General features: G+C 37.3%; 1 protein-coding gene across 3 annotated transcripts in view; it reads left to right on the forward strand.

The window, feature by feature from the left end:
- corin (corin, serine peptidase) overlaps positions 1–19648 on the forward strand; it is a 62511-nt gene extending 42863 nt beyond the window's left edge. For 2 of the 3 annotated variants that reach the window (XM_069190843.1, XM_069190848.1), the window contains exons 9-22: positions 2429–2551; positions 4655–4762; positions 5400–5631; positions 6561–6706; positions 8559–8666; positions 11104–11217; positions 12742–12852; positions 13735–13858; positions 14546–14674; positions 15243–15292; positions 15508–15682; positions 17564–17835; positions 17929–18062; positions 19411–19648. In XM_069190843.1, coding sequence (XP_069046944.1) covers positions 2429–2551; positions 4655–4762; positions 5400–5631; positions 6561–6706; positions 8559–8666; positions 11104–11217; positions 12742–12852; positions 13735–13858; positions 14546–14674; positions 15243–15292; positions 15508–15682; positions 17564–17835; positions 17929–18062; positions 19411–19593 — 2009 coding nt within the window. In that variant the 3' untranslated portion in view covers positions 19594–19648. The remainder of the gene's footprint in view (positions 1–2428; positions 2552–4654; positions 4763–5399; positions 5632–6560; positions 6707–8558; positions 8667–11103; positions 11218–12741; positions 12853–13734; positions 13859–14545; positions 14675–15242; positions 15293–15507; positions 15683–17563; positions 17836–17928; positions 18063–19410) is intronic. The other variant, XM_069190847.1, reaches the window with a different exon arrangement.
- The last annotated feature ends 2497 nt before the right edge of the window (positions 19649–22145 follow it).

Raw genomic sequence — 22145 nt, forward strand, 5'->3', positions numbered from 1 at the left:
CCTTTCTACTAGGGTTCTGGAGATCCCAGAAGGTCCTCCTTGACTGTCCAGTGATGCCACAGAAAGAAAGGGAAACATTTTACAAACCTCCCAGTTGCATAATCTCTAAAGTAAACACTTCAACACAGTGACCTGCAGTGATTCTTTCTATTTATAATTTAAGTAGAACATGTTATGTTATAATTATGCACGTAAAGTTTATGTCCTTATAATGGGGATTAGAAATGCCTGCCTATCACCCAGAAAAAAAATGGAAAATTAGCCGATATTTTTTCTTGAGATCTATAGACTAAATAAGTTGGCATTGTCTACTGTTGACTGAAAATGAGTTAGTTGCCTAGATTCATATTGCTTGTTCTTAAAAACGTTTTGTACCATTGCTGTTGCTGCAAAATTATAAGGAAACACTTCTGCCTCTAATAACTCTTAGGTTGTCTTACTGATATTTTTATTATCCTTTACATTTTTATGGAGTTGTTTACTTATAAGAAATAACATAGCGAATGATCACTTCATAGATACAAGTCTTTTTCATTTCACAATGATTGTGACTTTCCTGGTTTAAATGGAGGCATATGTAGAATTTTACATTTAAAATGAGACTCGAATTAATTATTTTTTGTTCTGCTACAAATGTTGAGGTAAGTAGTCATCCCTTGTCGTGCTTAGATTTCTTTTTTTTTAAAAAGACACCATGATAGTTTAAACTGCTGTGGTGAAATAAAAATAGATCCCTGAAAATAGAAAAGACTGCTTGTCATAGGTTTACCAGTGTTATGTAATTCAGTCACGTTAACATGAAAATGTTCTCTTCGTGAACCTTCTGTGACTAAATTATTTGATTCATCAAATATTTATAGAAGTTAACACACATGGCTGCACTGAATAATCTTGGGAGATAATGAATCCTAACATAAGCAAACACATAGAATTCTGTCAGATGGTATATATTTGGCTGACTAGGATAGGATAGGATACAGCTCTCCCAGTCCCTAAATTGAATGAAGCAGTTAGAAAATGAATGGATGGATAGATATTTGAACATAAAAATCAGTTGTATATCTATTAATTTTGTATATTTTATCAAGGCTGCCAAAAATGTATTAAAAGAAAAACATTTTTCTGATTCCCTAAATAAGGGAGCCTTATTTAAAGCAATGGCATTTTGACCTCTCCATTTCCATCAGATGAAGCCTTTTTAAATGCACTCACCAGCCTTTGTGAGCCCAAAGCATTGTATGATTAATGCAATAACATGCTGTGTTGTATGGCTTATGGACGGAGATAGATTAAGGTTTCTAATCAGTACTTGTGTACAATATTTTTTTTATTTTGGACTCACGCAAGGATGCTGGTATCACACGTGTCTGAATTCTGTCTGAATAAATGGAAATAACACATTCTGTAATAATTAATTATTTTCTCTTTAGTCGGCATTATGATCTTGTAAGAGACCTGAGAGTATTAAGTTAGGGTAAAAGGTGAGGGTTGCTTAGTGGTAATCAGTGGTCAAACAGTTTACAGAACTTAAAAAACATGAAGTATTATACTAAGTTAACACTGTAAATTGGCTCCTTAGAAGAATTGCCCCTGGTGTGTCTGTGTGTCTGTGTGTCTGTGTGTCTGTGTGTCTGTGTGTCTGTGTGTCTGTGTGTCTGTGTGTCTGTGTGTCTGTGTGTCTGTGTGTATGCCCTGCGATGGACTGGTGTCCTGACCAGGGTGTACTCTGACTTGTACCCATTGTTTTCTGAGATGGGCTCCAGCTCCCCAGCCACCCTAAAATATAAGAAGAGGTTAGTAAATGGATGGGTGGTTAAACAGTGTTTTATATAAAACATTTAATGTTACTGTACATACCCACCCAACTTCAGCTCATGGTTCTGAATCCTGCAATATTACACGGGGGGTGAATGAGGGTGTACCTGCCCACCCACACTCCTGCCACTTGTCTTTTGATATGTCAATGGTGGCATAGTCTCGTAGACTGGAGGAGAGGTACTTCCCTCAACTACAGCACTACAAGCCTGCAAGTGCCTGAGAGGCCCAAGTGGGGCTTTGTGGCACCAGGAACCAAACTAATCCCAGCCTCTTTGTCATTGGTGCTGTCAGTTATGCACCAGTGCCTGGTTACTGTGACTTGACCAAGGCTCAGATTGGCTTTTCTTGGGTCATACAGCTTAACGGGGACTTAAGCGATCGACTTTACTGGTTGAAGCCAAAGAGGACGGTTATACTTGTTGCAGATGACATCAAAGGCGAGCTAAGAAGAGAGGGAAGATCGATTAGGAATAAGATCCAAACACAAATCCTGCCTGGGACCTTTTGCAAAATCAAAACTCCACATCAACACTCTAAAATGGCGGAAGAGACATTCAAGCCGTGATTTTGTGATTTTGTCTGTTGATAGTGTTTTGTTTTCTCTCCCCAGCATGTAAGAGTCAAGGGCTGCTAGAGTGTCGGAATGGGCAGTGCATTCCCAGCGCCTTCCGCTGTGACGGAGACATTGACTGCAAGGATGGGAGCGATGAGGAGAACTGCACCTTGAAGCAGAGTAGGTCCACTGAGGCATTTCGCAGTGCTGGCAGGCTGGTTTATACTTATCAAAAATATGTGGTATACTTCAACAAAATGTGACTCTTTCGAGTACAAATGTGAATGTTAAAACAAAATGTACATTCATTGCTGTAGACATACTGTATATAGTAGGCTCTTACTATCTGAATATCACAAGATGTGTTTCCAAGATTTTAAGTCGAGCACATTTTCCTTATTTCAGTTCTAGTGACTGCTAAAGATTTTTGGGAAAAACAGACATAATCTTGCCACAGGCTCATGGGGCTTTTCATTATTCAACATTTGATCAACATGTCCATCACTATCAACACAGTGTTAAAAACTATTGTCTACTCTCATATTCTTGATCATTTGCTGTCATCCTCTGATAAGGTTTGACTGACCATTGCAGCACATCAATGTCTATTTCTATCATGTGTTACCAATTTCATCTGGCCGAGTTGTAATATTGTTGTCCTTGTACTGGCACTTGTACTGTTTAGTCCAAATCATTGGTAAGTGTAAGTTCCTCACCATACAGTGACTGTTGTAATATACAGTACTAGATCTTTTTTTTGTGATGGAACAAATCTGTGTCGAAAGGGCCAATGTTCTTGTTAGGATATGCAAATGTCATTGGAGAAATCATGGAGTAATTTGACGAGAACTAGAAGAGCATACTTGAAGTTCTATAGCCTGCAGTTAATTCCCAGCCTTTTTTCTGCAGTGCTTTCTTTTCTATCACAAGTCTCATCCAAGCATTTAGGCCAACTATCAGCAAATAGACTAACCCAACCATTAGCCTGGGTACTGTATATATCCTATTTAACATTTATGGGACAGAATTGTGCTTATAAGTAACAGTGGTTCAGTACCTGACATAACCAGGGATAAGTATTTTAGGCAATGTTGAACAGTTCAACAATTTGAGATGCAACTTTATATAATCACTTTCTTTCCCTTGGTCAATAGTATGCAGTCACAGTGAGTAATAGGGCAGACCTGTAACCACTGTTAAACACATTGGTTTATCCTTGGGCAGAAACATTAGTTGACAAAACACATTACAGTAGCTGAAACAAGTCACATAGCTTACTGACACTGATAAATCATTTACATGACCGTATGGCATAAGAATCTGAGTTTAGCATGTCTCATGCGATGCTGTACAGATCACGTCCAAACCCTAGAAGTGTTAATTTATTGAATAAGCATTGCAGTTGTTCTAGAACAAGTGTCTTTACAAATGTTCTCTCCTAAATAAATACAAAAATTGAAAAAAAAGTGATTTAAATAAATGTAGTGTAAAATGACGTAAGCATCATCTACTGTGTCAGCCTACTATTATTGGCATTTTTCTAGCTTGTTCCTAATGCTTTCTTCACAGTCTGAAAAAGACTGAGAGACTGTATGAACACTTCTGTCAACAGTTAGGCCTTTAAGTACAAATTCAATGTGGAACATGCCTTATTCTTGTCTTATATAGAAGATAACCAACAGATCTTCACCCATCCATCACAATATCTGAAATGTTGTGCACTAGAAGTACGGCATATATTTCTTTTGACTACCTCCCCCATTTTTTTCCAAAACCCTAAAGGGCAAATGACTAATTTTTATGGAAAATGAGAACACCAAAATTTAACTACTAAGTATTTTTAATTTCAGGAATACCTTGTTTTAAATTTAAACAGTAATGCTGAATTGTAAAAAAAAGCTTTAATTCATTGCAACCCCTTGCTGGGGCTCACATGCCTTTAGTGTACTTACAATTATCAAATTAAAATTAATTTGAAGAGTTTGTATTAATGTGAATAGTGGCTGTTATAAGATGGGGGCTTCAGAAAAATGTAAAAGGTTCTGCACCAAGTGCAAAACGTGCCTTGTAGATAGAACATTTCACATTTGGAAACAGGCTGTTCCACTAGATTCAAGTCCTACCTGGGCTTAATGTCAGCAGGCAGATCAACAGCTCACAGCACACAGTGACCCCTCTCACTGGTTGGGTCCTGCGAGGTTTTGGTGCTGTAAGTGAGCAGAACATCTAAAGTAAACATACTGTATTTCTTTCGTATGAACTCCAGTGCTGTTCTCTCTGTAGATCAGAATGCATGCGAACCTGGACAACCAGGCTGCATATCTACCTCTTGCCTCGATGGTTGCCATGGGAATACTGTTTGTGACAGCCGCAGCAACAGCACAAACTGTAGTAAGTGTGCCACTAAAGGAATGCCAGTTTTTCATCAGCATTTTTAGCCATAACCAAAGACTAAAGAAAAGATCGAGGTGTTTGTGGCCTGTCGTAGTAACAGAAGACTTGGGTTATGTCCTGGCAAAGAGAGACAGAATAGATGAAGCACCAGAAAAAATAGTGATTTTTAAATAGAAAGAAAACACATAAAGATGCCAAAGTTTTACAAGATTTCTGTATAAGCCAGTACTTGATCTGTCTATTTCCCCTTGCATTGTTTCAGTTGCTGTGTCATACAACTCATGTTTTGTGTGTGTTGCTCACAAAAATATGTACAAATACATTTATGAATAACTGTTTTTCCTGGCTGATTGCCCCAAAGGTTTTGCATCAATTACCATGTATTCTGAATGAAAAGAGTTTATCACACTTAAAATATTTAAGTTATTAACAAAAGGCTTTGCCTAAGTAGTAAAAAAATACATTTTGTTAATGTAACAAAACCCATTTCCTTGAGCACTCAGTTGTTTGTCTTGCTGTCTTCTACACATCCTAGTTTTTAACACACCTACTGTATGAGAGTATACCTTGCTTGGCTCATGTAAACTGAAGAAAAGAGTTGAATTAACTGACTGTAATCATCTTCCTCTTCCAGACCGCTGTGAGCCTATTACCCTTGAGCTGTGCATGAATCTGCCGTACAACGTCACCAGCTTCCCAAATTTTCTGGGCCATGAAACACAGAAGGAGACATCCATCAGTTGGGAATCTTCTCTCTTCCCAGCACTCGTCCAGACAAACTGCTACAAATACCTCATGTTTTTCGCCTGCACCATCCTTGTGCCAAAATGTGACCCGGAAACCAATCAGAAGGTGCCACCATGCAGGTGAAACTGTCAGAAAAGCAATACAGTCCAAAGCATGCCAAAACTTTCAGTAGGTGTAGATAAACAGGCCTGATGCCATAATAGAAAAAAAAAACACACACGCATATTCAGTTCCGCTCTAAGCAGAAAAAATCTATTTAATTCTCTGATGACTCATGTGACACAATGCAGCAACGTTTGAACACAATACTGCCTTCATCACAGCGTTGTCAGTGTATTGTGTCATTTGAATTATAAGGGATTTAAATAGAATTTTATTACTTGCATGCAGAAGTTCCTTTTTTCTGACAAACCCAAAGATTTACGCATTACAGTGACTGAACAATGAAATTGAAGTTTGCATCCTGTTTTTGAAAATATCATAATAACCCACTTATCATTTTATGACTATTGTCCATGACCATGAGTAGCCTTTTCTCAGATTGTTCTACTTTTTAAAAAAAACATCCTTCCTACACTTAGAACTACCTACTACAAACACAGTATTATAGCAAGCCTGCCGTAGATTGTTGATCCCCACAGAAAAATATATATTGAAAAAAATATTGATAACCAAATACTAAGCAGTCAAGTTTCAACCTTGAATCAACCAAAAAAAGTCAGTCTCCTTTGTAGAAGTGCTCTCCTTTGAGAGACTCATTTGTTAAATATTTGAAATTGAGCTTCAATGCGTAAGGGGAACAAACAAACTGTGTGCATTATTTTTCTTTGTATGTACAGTATAACATCAATTAAAAAATAAATTGGGTTATATAACGTTTCACACCCAAAGAAGGCTCCACCGCTGAAACGTTGTTTCCTGACTTATCTTTGCTTGTTCTTCACAGCCTACACATGCTGACCCAGCTTCCTACTTGAACTAAATTCCTTCAATGCCAATATGTGTACAGGATGCTATGTGCTGTTAATCGTAAACTCACTTGTCACAGGTCATTGTGTAAAAATTCCAAAGAACGCTGTGAGTCAGTGCTGGGAATTGTGGGATTGCAGTGGCCAGAGGACACAGACTGTAGCCAGTTTCCAGAAGAAGGCCAGGAGAACGCAACTTGCTTGATGCCTGACCAGGACGTTGAAGGTTAGTCCAGATCTAAACTAAATAAAACTACAGATTACTGGAAATTTAAAAAAGAGAACAGGAGGCACTTTTTTATACAAAGGCTTGTGTGAAACAAGCAATCTGTTGGAAAAAGCAATCTTGTCATGTTACTGAACCTGGATCTGTGGTTTCTCTGAATAAATATTTTAGATGTGATTCTCAGATTAATTAAGGTAGCTACTTGCAATCAAACTACAGCATACTGTATATATTATATAGAATCCTTTCATTTGTAACATTTCTTGTGTTCTTTTGGACTTTTAAGAGACAATGAAATATAGTATATTTAGGAAGGATTTCCATTCCAGTTGACCACACTCTTTTGATATCAACTTTTTACAAAACAATAATAAAACTCCCTTAGGTTCTTATATTAGCATTCTGAAAATTTGATGACACCTTACAATAGTATGATGTTGTTCTCTCATCAGAAAGCCTTAACTTATTGTTGTGACGTACTTTTTTTACTTGTGACCTGCTGTAATGCACTGTGCTTATAATGTAACCCAAGGTGTTATCTAGAATTTTATTTCTGAGAAGCATTTGATTTCTCCAGAAAAAAAAGTGTAATAAAACGTTTTTGGTTGCTAAGTAACCTTGTCACTCCCGTCTGTACCGTCTGCTCTCATTTGGACTAACTCGTGCCAGTTTTGTGTAAGCAGTAACATTTCACAAGTTCCCTACCAAGCTTATTGATACTTGCTCCATAACACTGAAGTGTTAAACAAAATCTGTCAGTGAAGTATGAGATATTTCCTTTGCCAGGGAAGGTTGGAGAGAAACAGAAAACCAAGCACTATATTATGGAATGCACTGTACAGTATATCTGCTACAGAAAAAGCAACTTGAAAAACTCCACCTTATGAAAACATTACATAAAACAAATTACTAGTAACTAATAACTAGTATCAGGCCTTCTTATCATGTTTTTTGTGCCCTGGTTTGACTGTGTGCATGTTTGTGTCTGTTTGTGCCTTGCAATGGGTGTATCCAGCCTTGTGCCAGTTGCATGCTGGGTTAGTCTCTGGCTCCCCTGCAATGCTCTATTGGAGAAATGCAGTTAAAACATGCATTGATGCAGAAGGCAAAGATAAATTTTAGTCTTCGATTAGTTATCCAGTAGGCAGATACCTCTCTTCTAGTACTGTACATTTAAGAGATCAATATGCATGCATTTGCAGAAAAAAACATTAAATTGGTACTACTCCAATTAGTAGTAAAGTGCTGATCCTGGCTAATATTACAGTACATGTGTTTTTACATGTGCTTTTTCTGCAAAACAAGGATCTGTTTAAATCTGTTGTGATTTTCTGATGTTTTAAATTTGATTTGAAATGATGTGAGGAACAGCATATACTATATCGGGATGAAACTACAAAGTAGAGAAAAAAAGTTCTTACTCAGAAGATAAGCTCAGGATCACACTCCTTTCTAATTTAGTAAAATCATTTGTTTTCAGCATTTCTGCCATCATTAGAAAAAATAATTCCTCTGGACATTTCTGAAACTGCGTGACATGCATCTTCTGTGTGAAACTATTTAAAAGTATCATAGGAGCAAGAGACAGAAGACATAAGACATTATGCTAGTCTGACTTTATTATAAGCTTTGTTTTTTCTAAAAAACTTCAGCAGTTATTTTGTTATAATCTACAATACATACTGTACATTATCAACAACTGTCTTTTATATTATGGGGTGGAAATGCAACATTTTCCTTGCAAGTAGATCCCGTGTTTTTGCAGACAGTAACCATATCTGTACAGGATTTTAAAATTTTCAAGGAAAAGATTTAAGGTTTAACAAAACCCATTTGTTTAATTCATGAACAGAGTGCTCACCAAGTCACTTCAAGTGCAACTCGGGAAGATGCGTCTTAGCCTCGAAGAGGTGTGATGGACACACAGACTGTGATGATGACAGTGATGAAGAAAATTGTGGTAAGTACTGAACTCCCCTGTTTGAATCAAGACATTGTGAGAGACACTCACATTGTAACAACACAAGCATCTCAGAGGAATGGGCAGACTGCTTTGATGCAAGATGGTGCTTGACAATTGTCATTGTTCAGTATCTCACATGTTTATTTAAAAATGTACAAAGACAGTAACAGTGGATTTGACACCCTGTATTAAGGCATGTGCTTAGCAGAATAAATCTACTTGGTTTAATGGTGATCAACACATACATTTTTTTCTAGATTCATTGTGTGAGTTGTATGTTATAGTTGGATCTCAAGGACCTTCTGCTACTAAGAAAACCTCCCAAATACTGTACATGTCTTTTTACTACCGTGTAAACTAAAGGAGTACATATATCCAAACATTTTCAAGCTGCATTATCCAGAACAGAGGGGGAGTCTATCCCAGCAAGCAATGGGCACTGGACAGGGTACACCCTGAACAGGACACAAGTCCATCGGAGGGGAAACACAGACACACAGACTGGGACCAATTTTAACCTGGCAGTATGTCTTTGGACTGTGGGAAGAAACAAGAGCACCTGGAGGAAACATGCACAAAAACTAAAAGAACATATGATCTCCACATACTGTAGATAGTGCCCAGGTCAGGAATTAAACCCAGGACACCCACACTGCAAGGCAGTAATGCTAACCACTGCGTCATCGTGCCACCCACCAAATTACTTATGATTCTATAAATGTGCAGCACCAATGACTTGTCCTGGTGCTTGAATATAAGCAATAGCAAGATAATCCAACATAATGGTCTTTAGTTTCATTGTCAGCTCTCTGATACAGTATGATTTTTATTTCTGAGAGCACTATAGGGCTTCCTAAAGGCCACTTAACATTCAGCTCATTAGAAGAGAAAGTGAAAATGAAACAAATATCATCCTGGCCAAGAAGAAACTGTCCTAGGAGGAAGACAGTTGAGTTTCTGAATTGGATTTATTGCCTGAGTAAAGAGATTTACAGTTTACTTGTAATAAATTGCCAGAATGTCTTCTAAAGAAACACAAATCAACTTTAGAGACAAACTTCTTCAGACAGCCATACTCTGAGACACAGACTATGAATTAAATTGACCCAGACTAATAATATTACAAAAGAACGTCTGGTGCTCTTTGAATACTAAATGATTCATTTGCCCCCTGCTTACAAATGTTGATATGCAGGAGAGTGGCTCATTTGCTTGTTTTCTGTAAAAGACTAGCTCTGGCCAGAGGTCAAAGTCACTAGTCTGCCCTCCAGAAATGCTGTTAACTGAGGTGACATTGAAGAGGAGTGTGTGTTTTTAGAGCTCAATGGTTCTATTTATTTTCATAATTCAGTTTGAGAGACTTTATTCGTAATGTCCACAATTTTATGGTATAAAATCATTGGGCGACACAACATCTAAATCAAAACTATGTCTAGAGCTTCTGAGAAGTACCCTTCAAGGGCATAAAAGTAGTGTCAAACCTGGAATGTGAATTTCCTTTTGTGTTATGTTGCTGTTCCTACTGTACATTCACAATACAGAACATTGTGTGGTGTAATGAAAATCAGTTGTTATTTTTCCAAGAATTATCAATTCTGTATTTTCTACATATAACCTGATTTAAACACATGATTAAGTACAAATGGAATGAGAAGAAAGAACTGTGGAACTAGCATTCCATTTTAATGCTAGCTACTCAAAATTTAAAACATGATAGTAGCTCCAGGTCAACCCTATAAGATGCCAGGGAATATGCTGTGGGCAGGGGTGGTACCTAATCTACCTCATTCCACCATCATGCAGGATGTTTTATCTTTGATCCGTGCTGAACTCACATTTTTACATCATTAAAAAAAGAACATTGGAAGGTGGAAATACCATACAGTATCTACTTCTTTAGCTCTGAGTTATATGAAGAGCTCTTGCAAGAAAACCCAAAAAATGCAAAAAATACACGATTTAAAGCATTAATGTACATTACTGATGAAGCATTGTTATTGTATTTCTTTTTAACCAATATTGTGATTGATATATTAATTCTAGCACATCAGTGGCCTCAAACCATTTTTTTTGGTTTAATAAGTATCTCTAATCACTGGCTTAAAAGTCTACTAATTCTTTGAAATAAAGTAAATAATACGTTCGGCAAAGTGTTAGAGTGGTATTCTGGAATGAAACTGTAGCCAGGATTTGGAGACTGCTGTTCCACATGTTATTTTAGTGCATAAAGGCAAATACACTACTTTTCCTTCACTTCTATAAGCAAATTGAATATATTTGGAAAAAAAGGGGGGGGGGGGTGTTTCAGAGGACACACCTACCGTAAATATACAGATGAAATGAACGCATGGGAGAAGGTTGATCTTTCCTCTGGAGAAGAGTCAAAAGGAAACTGCACCCTCCTGTGCTTCATCCCTGACCTTTCTGTTACCAGGTTGTAAGGAACGAGGTCTGTGGGAATGCCCATCAAACAAAGCGTGCATCAGACATACAATGATCTGTGATGGATTTCCAGACTGCGCCGACCTGGCAGATGAAAGGAACTGCTGTAAGTGACTGTCAACAGGGTTCCAACTAGAGAGCATTAAAATAACTTCTGTGGGGGGGGGAGGTGTACTTGGTCAATCTAGTGGTATTTAAAACTATTCAAATTACACAGGAAGGCGTTGCTCACAATGTGCTGCGCTGATAGCTCTTTCGCTTAACCAGGCTAAAATGTCTCATCCCGCTACAAGTACATGCCACACTTTAAGCAAAGTAAAGACGTTTAGAATGATGGCATTTTCATTTTGTATTTCTTAAATCCTGGGTGCAGACTTTTTTTTTAAATGCCACATCAAGAGATTTTAGGTTGTGGTGCAGTGATGTACAGACCAGACCATGGGAGGAGCAGGTTTCCTTGGACAGTCATTTTTGTGTTTTTAACATTACACTTGTCCACCCCAGGTACTGTATGCCCCGTGGGTGGACAAGTGTAATACATCATGTGTCATCTAGTGTGTATGGGTGTCTTTCAAAGTCTCTTTTGTGTGCATAATGAATTTTATTGCTTCACAGTATAGTACATACTGTAGATTTTACAATATGGTTGTTTGAATAGGTCAGTTCCCTGACCTGAAAAGAATAACTACAGTATGCTGCCTCGTACTGTACATCTTTCTGTGGATTAATATTGTGCAGCTCTCCCAGTGTAAAGTGAATATGACTTGCAGTACAGTACATGAAACCTTGGTGACATTTAAGAGAAAATGGGCTAAATGCTGTTCCTCTGGAGGTGCTCATAAATATTTTATCATTTAACTGTACAGTATTTGCACATTAAAAGCTAAAACTATAACCCAGTTAATATTGAAATGAATTCTAAAAATTATTAGACATTATTAATACTGTATTAGGATTGAATGTTACAGAAGAAACATCTAATGTATGTTATTTTCAGGAGGGTCTAGTAACAGGAAGGACATTTCATATGCTAAATTAAACAGGAAAATGATAGTTTACCTGTATGCAGTAAATATAAAAAAACCAGTATCTACAAATTCTAATTTTTTATGTGAAAGTACTGACCTATTAATATATATTATTTTATTTCTTTTGAATAACATTCTGAAACTAACATTTATGTTGTTACGATGTGAATCATTTCCAGTATTGCAGTTTTACAATTCGATTAAGCTTTAAAAAGCTTAGCTTAGTGATTGCTGCATTTTCCAGGTCTTACTGTAGATTAGTTAAGATTTTACCTGTGGTGAAATACGATACTTGTAAAGGAGTAAATATGACCGATAGATATACAAGGGCATTTCGACCATTATTACAATGAATAGAGCTTCTCCACATCACTGTCAGTGTATTTATGAGTATCTTGTGTTTTACAGAATACCCAGTGTTGAAGGCCAACCTTGGTTGTAATAATGAAATTATACTTTTAGTTATGATGGTGGTAGATACTGTATGTACTGTCTTCAGTCTATAAACACTAATCAAAGTAGTTATTTGGTTGCTGTAGCTCATGTTGAACACAGTGCTATATCTTTGATATCTCCTGTGATTGTAATTGACTTTTTTTCAGCTTTCTGTGTTGATAATGAGCTTCCATGTAACAATCACAAGTGTGTTCATCGCACATTGTGGTGTGATGGCAAGAAGGACTGTACTGACAGCTCTGATGAGTGGAACTGTGGTAAGTCCTCTTTGACTGAGGTTCACTGTATCAGCATGCCTGTGTCTGAAGAAGGAGCTTAGTTTCTGAGCTGCAGCAGAAAGCCTTCATGTAATTCAGTGACTGTACGACTCAGTTCCTATGAGGCAGTTTTTGAACTTCAAAATAAAACTGTTTGTCGATTAAAAATATTCTCTTTTCTGCAAAAATAAACTAATTTCTGCTTTATGCGCTGCTTTATGAAGTGTTTGCTTTAAGTTTGTTTTTCTTAATCAAGCTGGGAGCTGTGCGTTCTTTTTTGCTCCTAAAAATACTTGTTGAAAGGAGAAAATGTATAATACTGTATTTTATTGTATTTTTTAATCCAAAATGTTGTTTTTGTAGATGTTCCAGCTGCAGTAATTGTAAATCATAATGGGATTACACTATGGTATACTGTAAAAGAATTTTATATTGAAACAGTTGACTTTTATTTCTACGACATAGCCCTCACATTCTTAATAATTCCTTTCCGAACATCAACAAGACATTTAACTCAATAATACAATAAATAAAAGCTATAAGCAAGTTCCCATCTACCAGTTTCAGTACCAGGGAAGAACTAGATCCAGAACGATTCAGAACTGAAGTCTGAGAGATGTACAGTATAGTACCCTTTTTATAGCACTCCTCTGATCTAGCCTACTGGAGCTCCAAACGTTTATACAGACTTTCCCTTTAGATTTGCCAGACTATAACTGTAAACTCTGTTTTGATATCTGGTGTACCAGTACAGAACATAAAACAATACCGTTGTTGCTGGAAAGCAAAAGAGTAACAACAAGAAATGTGTAAACAGAAAAAGTTTAATACAGAAGGTGAAAAAATTGGCCAAATTTGTAACTTTGTCATTTCCTCCCATAGTGTCTCTTTCTAAGACACCTTCATCTCTACTGACAGTCCACAAAACCGCCTCAGAATACCATGTGTGTGCGGACAACTGGCATCACAAGCTGAGTGAGCTGGCTTGCAAGCAGATGGGTTTAGGGTAAGGTCAGTAGCTAATAGAAAAACCTCTGAAAACTGCCAGGTCAAGTGAATACTATATTATAGTCAGCTTTACCTTAACTTTGAGCCACCATGTTTAATGTTTTGTGGTTTTCAACTTGTTAAAATGCTGTCATGTGTCATGCAAGTAGGAACAGAGCTCCAAACAATGATTTTCAGAATTTAAATAAAAAGTTGTCAATGCAGTGGGCATTAATGACATTTGATTATTTCCGGGTTAATACTTTACAAGCATTGTTCCTGTCTTCTTGTCTTAGGAGCAGTAAGAATATGCTTTGAGCAAACTTGAACTAACTGAAATGTCCACTGCCAGTTCTGAAACTTGCGGTTCAAAGTACTTCACATATGCCTTACGTCTTCATGTGTCAATCTCCCACAACTATTACAAATACAGTAGGAACATTGTTTTGTGGATTTAATGATGCAATAAATTGAGTACAGTGCAGATAATGTACAGACAGCTTCCCGAGAGGCAAGATGTAATGACGTGTTACAGTGGTTTACCACACTGTTCATATTGGTAGGCATGTAACAAAATAAAGCTACAATAAAGGTTCAATGAACAAACACAGGAATATTTTAATTTACGGGGTGAAATACAACTTGAGTCCTGAACAAACCTCTTTTGCATTATTTGATCCTCCTTTCTGTGCGTGGTTTAACACAGGGAGCCAGCCGAAGTAGAGATGGTACCAGACCACCATCACCAGCTGGGGCGCAGGAAGTGGCTACATGTTCATGCTGACTGGAAGCACAGGAATGGTTCCTCTCTACAGGGGCTGTTAGAGAAAAAAGGGTAGGAGCATTACTGAAAACAGCATTACTAACGGGCTGTAATGGCACATTTACTGCTTGCAAATCATCAAGTGGTCACTGTAACCATAGAAATGACCACTGAATTAGACTACATACATTTTGTGCAGCCATTAATGTAGCAACAGTTTGTTGAATGTTCTCTTCTGTTTAAGTGGACAGTGCTTCAGGAAAGAGCATCCTGTTCTCAAGGATTGAGAGTCTAGGGAGTTTGTTCTCATTAAATCAGTTTACGATAATAACCTCAAAGCAATGCTTATTTGCCCGGTAAACAATTAATTTGATGGACAAGAGACTAAATAAAACAAAAACAAGTTGCTGCAGTAGAGCTTTGAGAACTGGAGAGCTGGATTTGTTCAGCCTTGAACTCATCATGTTATTTTGAATTGTTACCACTAGATGTCAGTGAAATACCAGGGCTGCAAAAATCAGTGGGTTTTTATAGTGTAAACTGTATATACTGTACAGTACTAATAGAATTGTTTAGTTTCTAACAAAAAAAAATTCATACAGATTTTCATCATCTTCATACTTTTCCTATGTTTTTGCAGACATACCTGTCATAGTCGAAGGAAAGTGTCTCTTCATTGTGTCAAAGAAGGTAAGCACAAAGAGGTACAAAATTTAAAAGCAGTTGAGTTTTTCCATACGCATTTGGCTGGTGGGTCACATTTTTACTTATAATAGGTGGACTAGTAGAAACTGAGTTGGGGAAGATGGACACAAATTCCAGATTAATATGAGCTGAAGCAAATATGACTGAAATTGTCTGTATTCAAAACCTGGTCCTCCTGACTTTTGTTGCCTGTCTTGTAGACTGTGGCCGCCGGCCTGCAGCTCGTATGTCCAAAAGGATCCTGGGAGGCCGGACGAGTCGCCCTGGCCGCTGGCCCTGGCAGTGCTCCTTGCAGAGTGATCCCAGTGGGCACATTTGTGGCTGCGTCCTCATTGGGAGGAAGTGGGTCCTGACAGTCGCACATTGCTTTGAAGGGTGAGTCTTTAGAATACTAATTTAGAATTAGAGTCAAGGGACACATATACAGGTATATTTATCAGATTATTGGTATAAATAATAATACTTGCTTGAATTTAAATAGCATTTTTCATCCCAAATGAATTCACATATATAGGAGGGGACCTTCAGTTAGTGCGGTCATAGTTCAGCACCTACTTAAGTGCTATGAGGCAGCCATTATAGACAGTACATTGATTTAATTAAAGTGGACATTTACTAAAGGCACTCTGGGTTCAATTCTGGACCTGAGGCACTAGAGTGCAATTTGTTCTCCCCATGTTTGCATTGTTTTCCTCCCACAATCCAAAAATGTACTGGTAGGTTAATTGGCTTCTGGGAAAACTGCCCCCCCCCGTGTTTGTGTTTCTGTGTTTCTGTCCATGTGTGCCTTGTGATTGCATCCCATCCGGGATGTACCCTGTCTTGAGGCTGCTGCTTGTCTGGATTGGCTCCGGCTCCTAAGGAACCCTGAATTAGAAGAAGCAGTTAGAAAATGGATGGATTTTGTAAAGACGGATTATGAAAGGTTAAAGTGGAATGTAGGAAGTAATTAACTGGGATTAACACCCCTTTTCTTATGAACAGTGCCACGGGATCGTTGTAGTCTATGTTGTCACCTCTTCTATTAATGGCCTCATCTGAAAGATGGCGTCTTCTACAACAGAAACAAAACTGCAATACAAGGGGTGCAATTCTGGTCCAAAGTTGAATCTGTTCAGCCAGCACGACTTGCAGCTGCAACCTGGTTATCTTCAGTTACAAACCAGCCTTGCACAGCTTCTTGTTATGAGAGCAGATTTCAAGATGGTAGTGCTGCTATGTATAAAAATGTGTACTTCAAAATGGCATAGACATTCCCAGGTCTTAAAACATGATAAAGTTTACAAATGAGAGATTAATTTAGCTGCTACTGTACATATTTAGAAGTTTCAGGTTCCAGACCTTTATCAGATGGTTATTTATAATTCTGTTTCTCTCAGCCTCAGTCTGAAAACATCAACAGAATTGTTTGTGGTCCCAAAATTAAAAATGTACTTATTATCTGAAGATTGCTGATTGAAAACTGAAGTGTTATTTCATTGAATGAAATGGAGGGTTAGAATATATGGGAGCAAATGCAGTTAATAAATACTGTAGTACTTTCTCTTTTGCTCTGTGATCTCCTAAGGAGTCAGTGTTTACCGTTGACAATGTATCACCAAAAATACATGTTTCTTTGATTCTTAGTAATAATAATAAAAATAATAATAATTGCTTACACTTATATAGTGCTTTTCTGGACACTGCACTCAAAGCGCTTTACAGGTAGTGGAGACTCCCCTCCACCACCACCCATGTGCAGCATCCACCTGGATGATGCGACGGCAGCCATAGTGCGCCAGAATGACCACCACACATCAGCTATTAGTGGGGAGGATAACAGAGTAATGAAGCCAATTCATAGATGGGGATTATTAGGAGGCCATAATTGATAAGGGCCAATGGGGAATTCGGCCAGGACTCTGGGGTTACAGAATTTTTAATGACCAGGTCTCATCCGAAGGACGGTGCCTGATTACATTATAGTGTCCCTGTCACTATACTGGGGCATTAGGACCCGCATAGACCACAGGGTGAGCACCCCCTTCCAGCAGCAACCTTAGTATTTCCCAGGAGGTCTCTCATCCAGGCACTGACCAGGCTCACACCTTGAGTGGGTTGCCGGTTGTGAGTTGCAGGATGATATGGCTGATATAATTGTCGTAATCGTGGCCTTGAGGTTTTCTTACCACAATTTGTTTTGCAATTGAAGATTTGATGGAATCAGCTATTATCTTAATTTGTGGCTTCTTTCTCTGTTCCTTTGTGCACACAAAGCCGGGAAGATGCAGATGTTTGGAAAGTTGTATTTGGTATCAACAACCTTGATCACCCATCGCCTTTTATGCAGACAAGGAAGGTGAAGAGGATTATAGTCCACCCCCGCTACAACAGAGCTGTGGTGGATTATGACATCAGTATAGTGGAACTGGACACAGAGATCAATGAAACCAGCTACGTCAGACCTGTCTGCCTACCTCACAAAGGCCAGCCCCCTCTGCCTGACACCTATTGTTACATCACTGGATGGGGGCACATGGGTAACAGAAGTAAGTTAAAAATGCTGTTTATTTGTTGTAGAAATCTCTTTTTTTGGTTCAAAGTGAAAAGCTTCATTATGTGTTTTCCTTTTAATTTCATAGTGCCTTTCAAACTACAAGAGGGTGAAGTCAGGATTATCTCCATGGATCAGTGTCAGTCTTTTTTTGACATGAAAACCATCACTTCTCGGATGCTATGCGCTGGATATGAATCTGGGACTGTTGATTCCTGCATGGTAAGATTTGGAAACCATGCCCCCACCTCCCAACCCTGTAGTGTAGTTAAATGCTGCTTCATTTTTCTGAAAATTACTACATTTGTATGCCGGTTATCCAAATAGAAGTAAGTGGAACTGTATAAATGTTGCAATAATGCTTTGTATCCATTATCACCAAAGATATGGTTTCCTTGGGTAATAAAATAATAGGAGGTAGTAACCAATCCCTTCTAAGAGTCAGACAGGATTAAACACTGTACCTTGGTTGTTAGTATCATTATGATCAAAACAGCCGGCCTGCCAAGCACAACCTTCAGAAGTAATAAAATAATGCTTCCAGTATAATCAAATGTTCAGGTTTTCTGTTTTAATTTGAGTGTTTCTTGTTGTAGATGTTCTCTAAATTGTGCAAATATAAACAAATGTTTATAATGGCACAAGTAATGGATGTGAAACCGAACTGTTGTACAGGCGTTTGCTCAAATGCTACTCTTCAGTGACCTGAACATGTAAATGAGAGGTCTCTCTTGAATAATTCTCTGGCTACAGGGAAATGACCAAAGAATAAAGAATACATGTAATATATAGTTTGTAATGCAGAAAATAGATTAAAAAAAAAGATCAGGATATGATACATTTTGATCAGCTAATTTTGTAAGAGAAAAAGGAATACATAGTCACAAATGGTAAAATGCGTGAGACTTTTCAGAAGTCTGATATTGGCAATGTACATAAAATATATACAGTAGAACCATAGATCAATGCAAGTACTACAGCAATTCAGTCCATCATTCCACTCCATTGTAGGATGATTGTGCAGAAATTCACATTCTAAGAAAGAAAAGTTTCTTTAATGCACTACCAAGAAAGTTTTGAATAATTAAAGAAAATATTCGTTTTGAGTAACATTTCTGTAAGATGTGTTTGTAAAGATAAATAGCTCATTTCTGTAGCAAATGATTTAATGATTTCTTATTAAATAATTGTATTTTAAATTTTTAAGATATTTTCGTGATGCTGCATGTAACTAGGGCAGCACTTGGGGCCCTAGGTTCAATTCTGGTCCTGTTTTGTTTGGGTTTTCTCTGGGTGTTCCGGTTTCCTCTCACAGTCAAAAGACACATTGCCACATTTGTCAGCTTCTAGGAAATTTCACCCTGGAGTGTGTGTACAGTATGTTTGTGAGTGGCTTCAAATGGACTGTTGTCCCATCCAGGGTCTATCCTTCCTGTACCTGTTGCTTGCTTAGGTAGACTCCAGCTCCCCTGCAACCCTGTATTAGATAAAGCAGTTAGAAAATGAATGCATGAATGGATGTAAATAAAATCAGAGCTTACAGTATGCTTATGGTCTGCTCCTCTTACAGGGTGATAGTGGAGGCCCACTCGTTTGCCAAGAGCCTGACGGACGATGGAGTTTGTACGGGCTCACATCATGGGGATCAGTTTGTTTTTCCAAAGTGTTGGGACCTGGAGTCTACAGCAACGTGACGCATTTTGTGGAGTGGATTGAGAGGCAAATATATCTCCACACGTTTTTCCTCAATTAGCCAGCAGCACAGCAAGCATGGATGGAGCTTGAACAAGAAAAATGAAAAGAAAATGCTTTTGGTGGTTAACAGGGTTTTTTTAAAAAAAACAAAAGAAGCTAGGAAGGCATTTTTGAAACTGTTAGCTCCTTCAAAGAACCAAAGGTTAACTGTTTTTGAAGGAAGAGAATAACTTTGGCTGCAGGTTCTGTTATGCTGCAGGCCTCCTGTCTTGGAATTCAGGAATTCTCAGATCATTGTCACTGTGTTCTTTGACCATTCCAAGAGGAAGTGCTCATTTGGTCATGAGCCATGTGAATAGAGGAGATATTATTTACATTATATTGCAGATTAGCATTTTGTTCATAAAGACAAATACATTAGGATTGCATTGTATTTTATGTACACTATATGGGACAGAGATGCTAGTCAGCACAACAAGGCCTACTTTTGTAGTAGAGTCTATAAGGTGGATTTCATCTTTAAAAATGGTTATAGATGACAAAAATAGAATATGGTTATTTTCCATGTCACAAAATGAGTAGGGAAGCACAATAAGAACAGATGTTATCACAGTATAAAAGTGAGATCCAGAGTCTTCTTAATACACTTCATTTTGCACTGTGGTTTGGAAAAAGGGTATAACTTATGTTTATAACTGGAAAGTAATACATCTACAGAGAAGTAACATTTAAAAATGATTACTGCCAATTAAAATCAAGGCATTTCATTCAACAGGTAGTACCTGTTGAGCAGCTTAACACAGTGAAAAGTCCATATGGCTTTATCATAATATTTAAACTTAAAGTAGTGTAGTCCAGGAAAAGACAAAACTCAAAGGAGGCAGTCAATAATTAGTAGATGATAGACCACAATAAGTTGGCAGACATTTTGTGTGTAGATACAGTGAGTAGATGGACAAATAGGTTATTATCAATACAATATGGACTCTAAAAAGACTAAATGTAGTTGTTTGTTATTCCTTCAAAGCCTCTATAGTTCTTTAACTTCTGGTGCCTCTTACACACACAGGATGGTTTTAACCTTTCTGAATTTTACTGTAGGCTAAAATTGTGCAGAGCACTGATATATACTGTTAACAGATGGCTGCTTCTTGAGGCATACAATTCAGCAGGAGTTATATTAATCCTTAAATACTTGAAGGCTTCATGCTTGTAATAGTATTGTGTTTACTATATACAGCTGAGTAGTTTATAATCTAGAAGGGAAGAGCTGTGATGCATTGTCAAACACTTTGAAGGCTTTGCTAAATTTCTTGTATGGTGTCGCATTTAGTGTTGTTATGGTATGTACTGTATGTTAATGTTGTATTCTTAAATGTAAAGCACTCAGTCATGAAATCAGTAGGAAATGGTTTTATCAAAAATATATCCTCCTAATAGTAACAAATACTGTACAATTGCTGAAGTATTTGTTGCCAGCTACGTGCTATTTGCTAAAGTTCATACTTGAGTAACATTTTAGATCAATACTACTAATCCTTCCACTTATTACACATCTGAGTTAAAAGAAATACTGGCCACCATTAATTAAGTGACTTCTTTTTTTAAAGAAAAGCGCACAAGTGAGGACTGTTATTAAGTTATTGCAGGGAAATGGCTACTGACTGATTATTAAAAAACATAGTGGTCAAAATACCTTTATAAATACATTTATAAATTAGCATAGGGTTTTTAGGCACCTTTATGTTATTGCAGTATACTGTAGCTCTTTAAATTAAATTCAGCAAACTTACAATGTACCAGAACTCTAAATTTTCAGCTGCTCACTTTCTCCTATACATTGACATTCATGTAAAAGAAAAACATAAACTGTTTTCAGTGTTTAAGTTGGAAATGGGCGACAGGTGATATGAATGGCTCATATAATTTGGATATTATTTAAAGTTATTTAAACTATAAACACTATTGTCCATATGCATTTAAATTATCCTCATGACAAACTCACATTGAATGTATTCCAGGCCTGAGGAGCCTCCAGGATGAGGTGCAGTAGGGACATAACCTTTTCAAAAATGAAAACATTTAATCTTTTAAGCTTAATTAGCAGTTAAGCTGTTTTGAAGCCTTTCTTTCTCAACACACTGCACCTTTACTTTCATGCTCCATTGTACCTCAATTTAAATTCTATTGCTTCCACAATTCCCTTAGTAATTCATTTTTTTCAAGCTCATGTAAGCAAGAACCAAGTGTATTGCTTTGAGATTATATGTTCACCTTTGTATGCTGTTATACCTTAAATTCTCACTTTTATGTTTCATTTATGATAAGATTAGGCATTTATGGTAATGTAAGGGTAAATGGCACACGGTCTCAATATATCCTTTTATGCAATGTTTCATGTCATTAAATGATTTTTAACAAGAAAATGTAGTTACTCACTACATTTAGGTCAAATTTGAGACAAATGTCAAACTACATTTTTGCTTTATTTTAGTCTAACACCATAATGCAGTTGCAGTGATTACTGCCTAGAAAAAAATCATTGGGACACCCAATGAAGTTTAACATTTCAATTTATTCATATTTATTCATCAAAGTTAAACTTTTTTG

This window comes from Lepisosteus oculatus, chromosome 1, assembly GCF_040954835.1.
Source record: "Lepisosteus oculatus isolate fLepOcu1 chromosome 1, fLepOcu1.hap2, whole genome shotgun sequence".
Taxonomy (NCBI): Eukaryota; Metazoa; Chordata; class Actinopteri; order Semionotiformes; family Lepisosteidae; genus Lepisosteus; species Lepisosteus oculatus.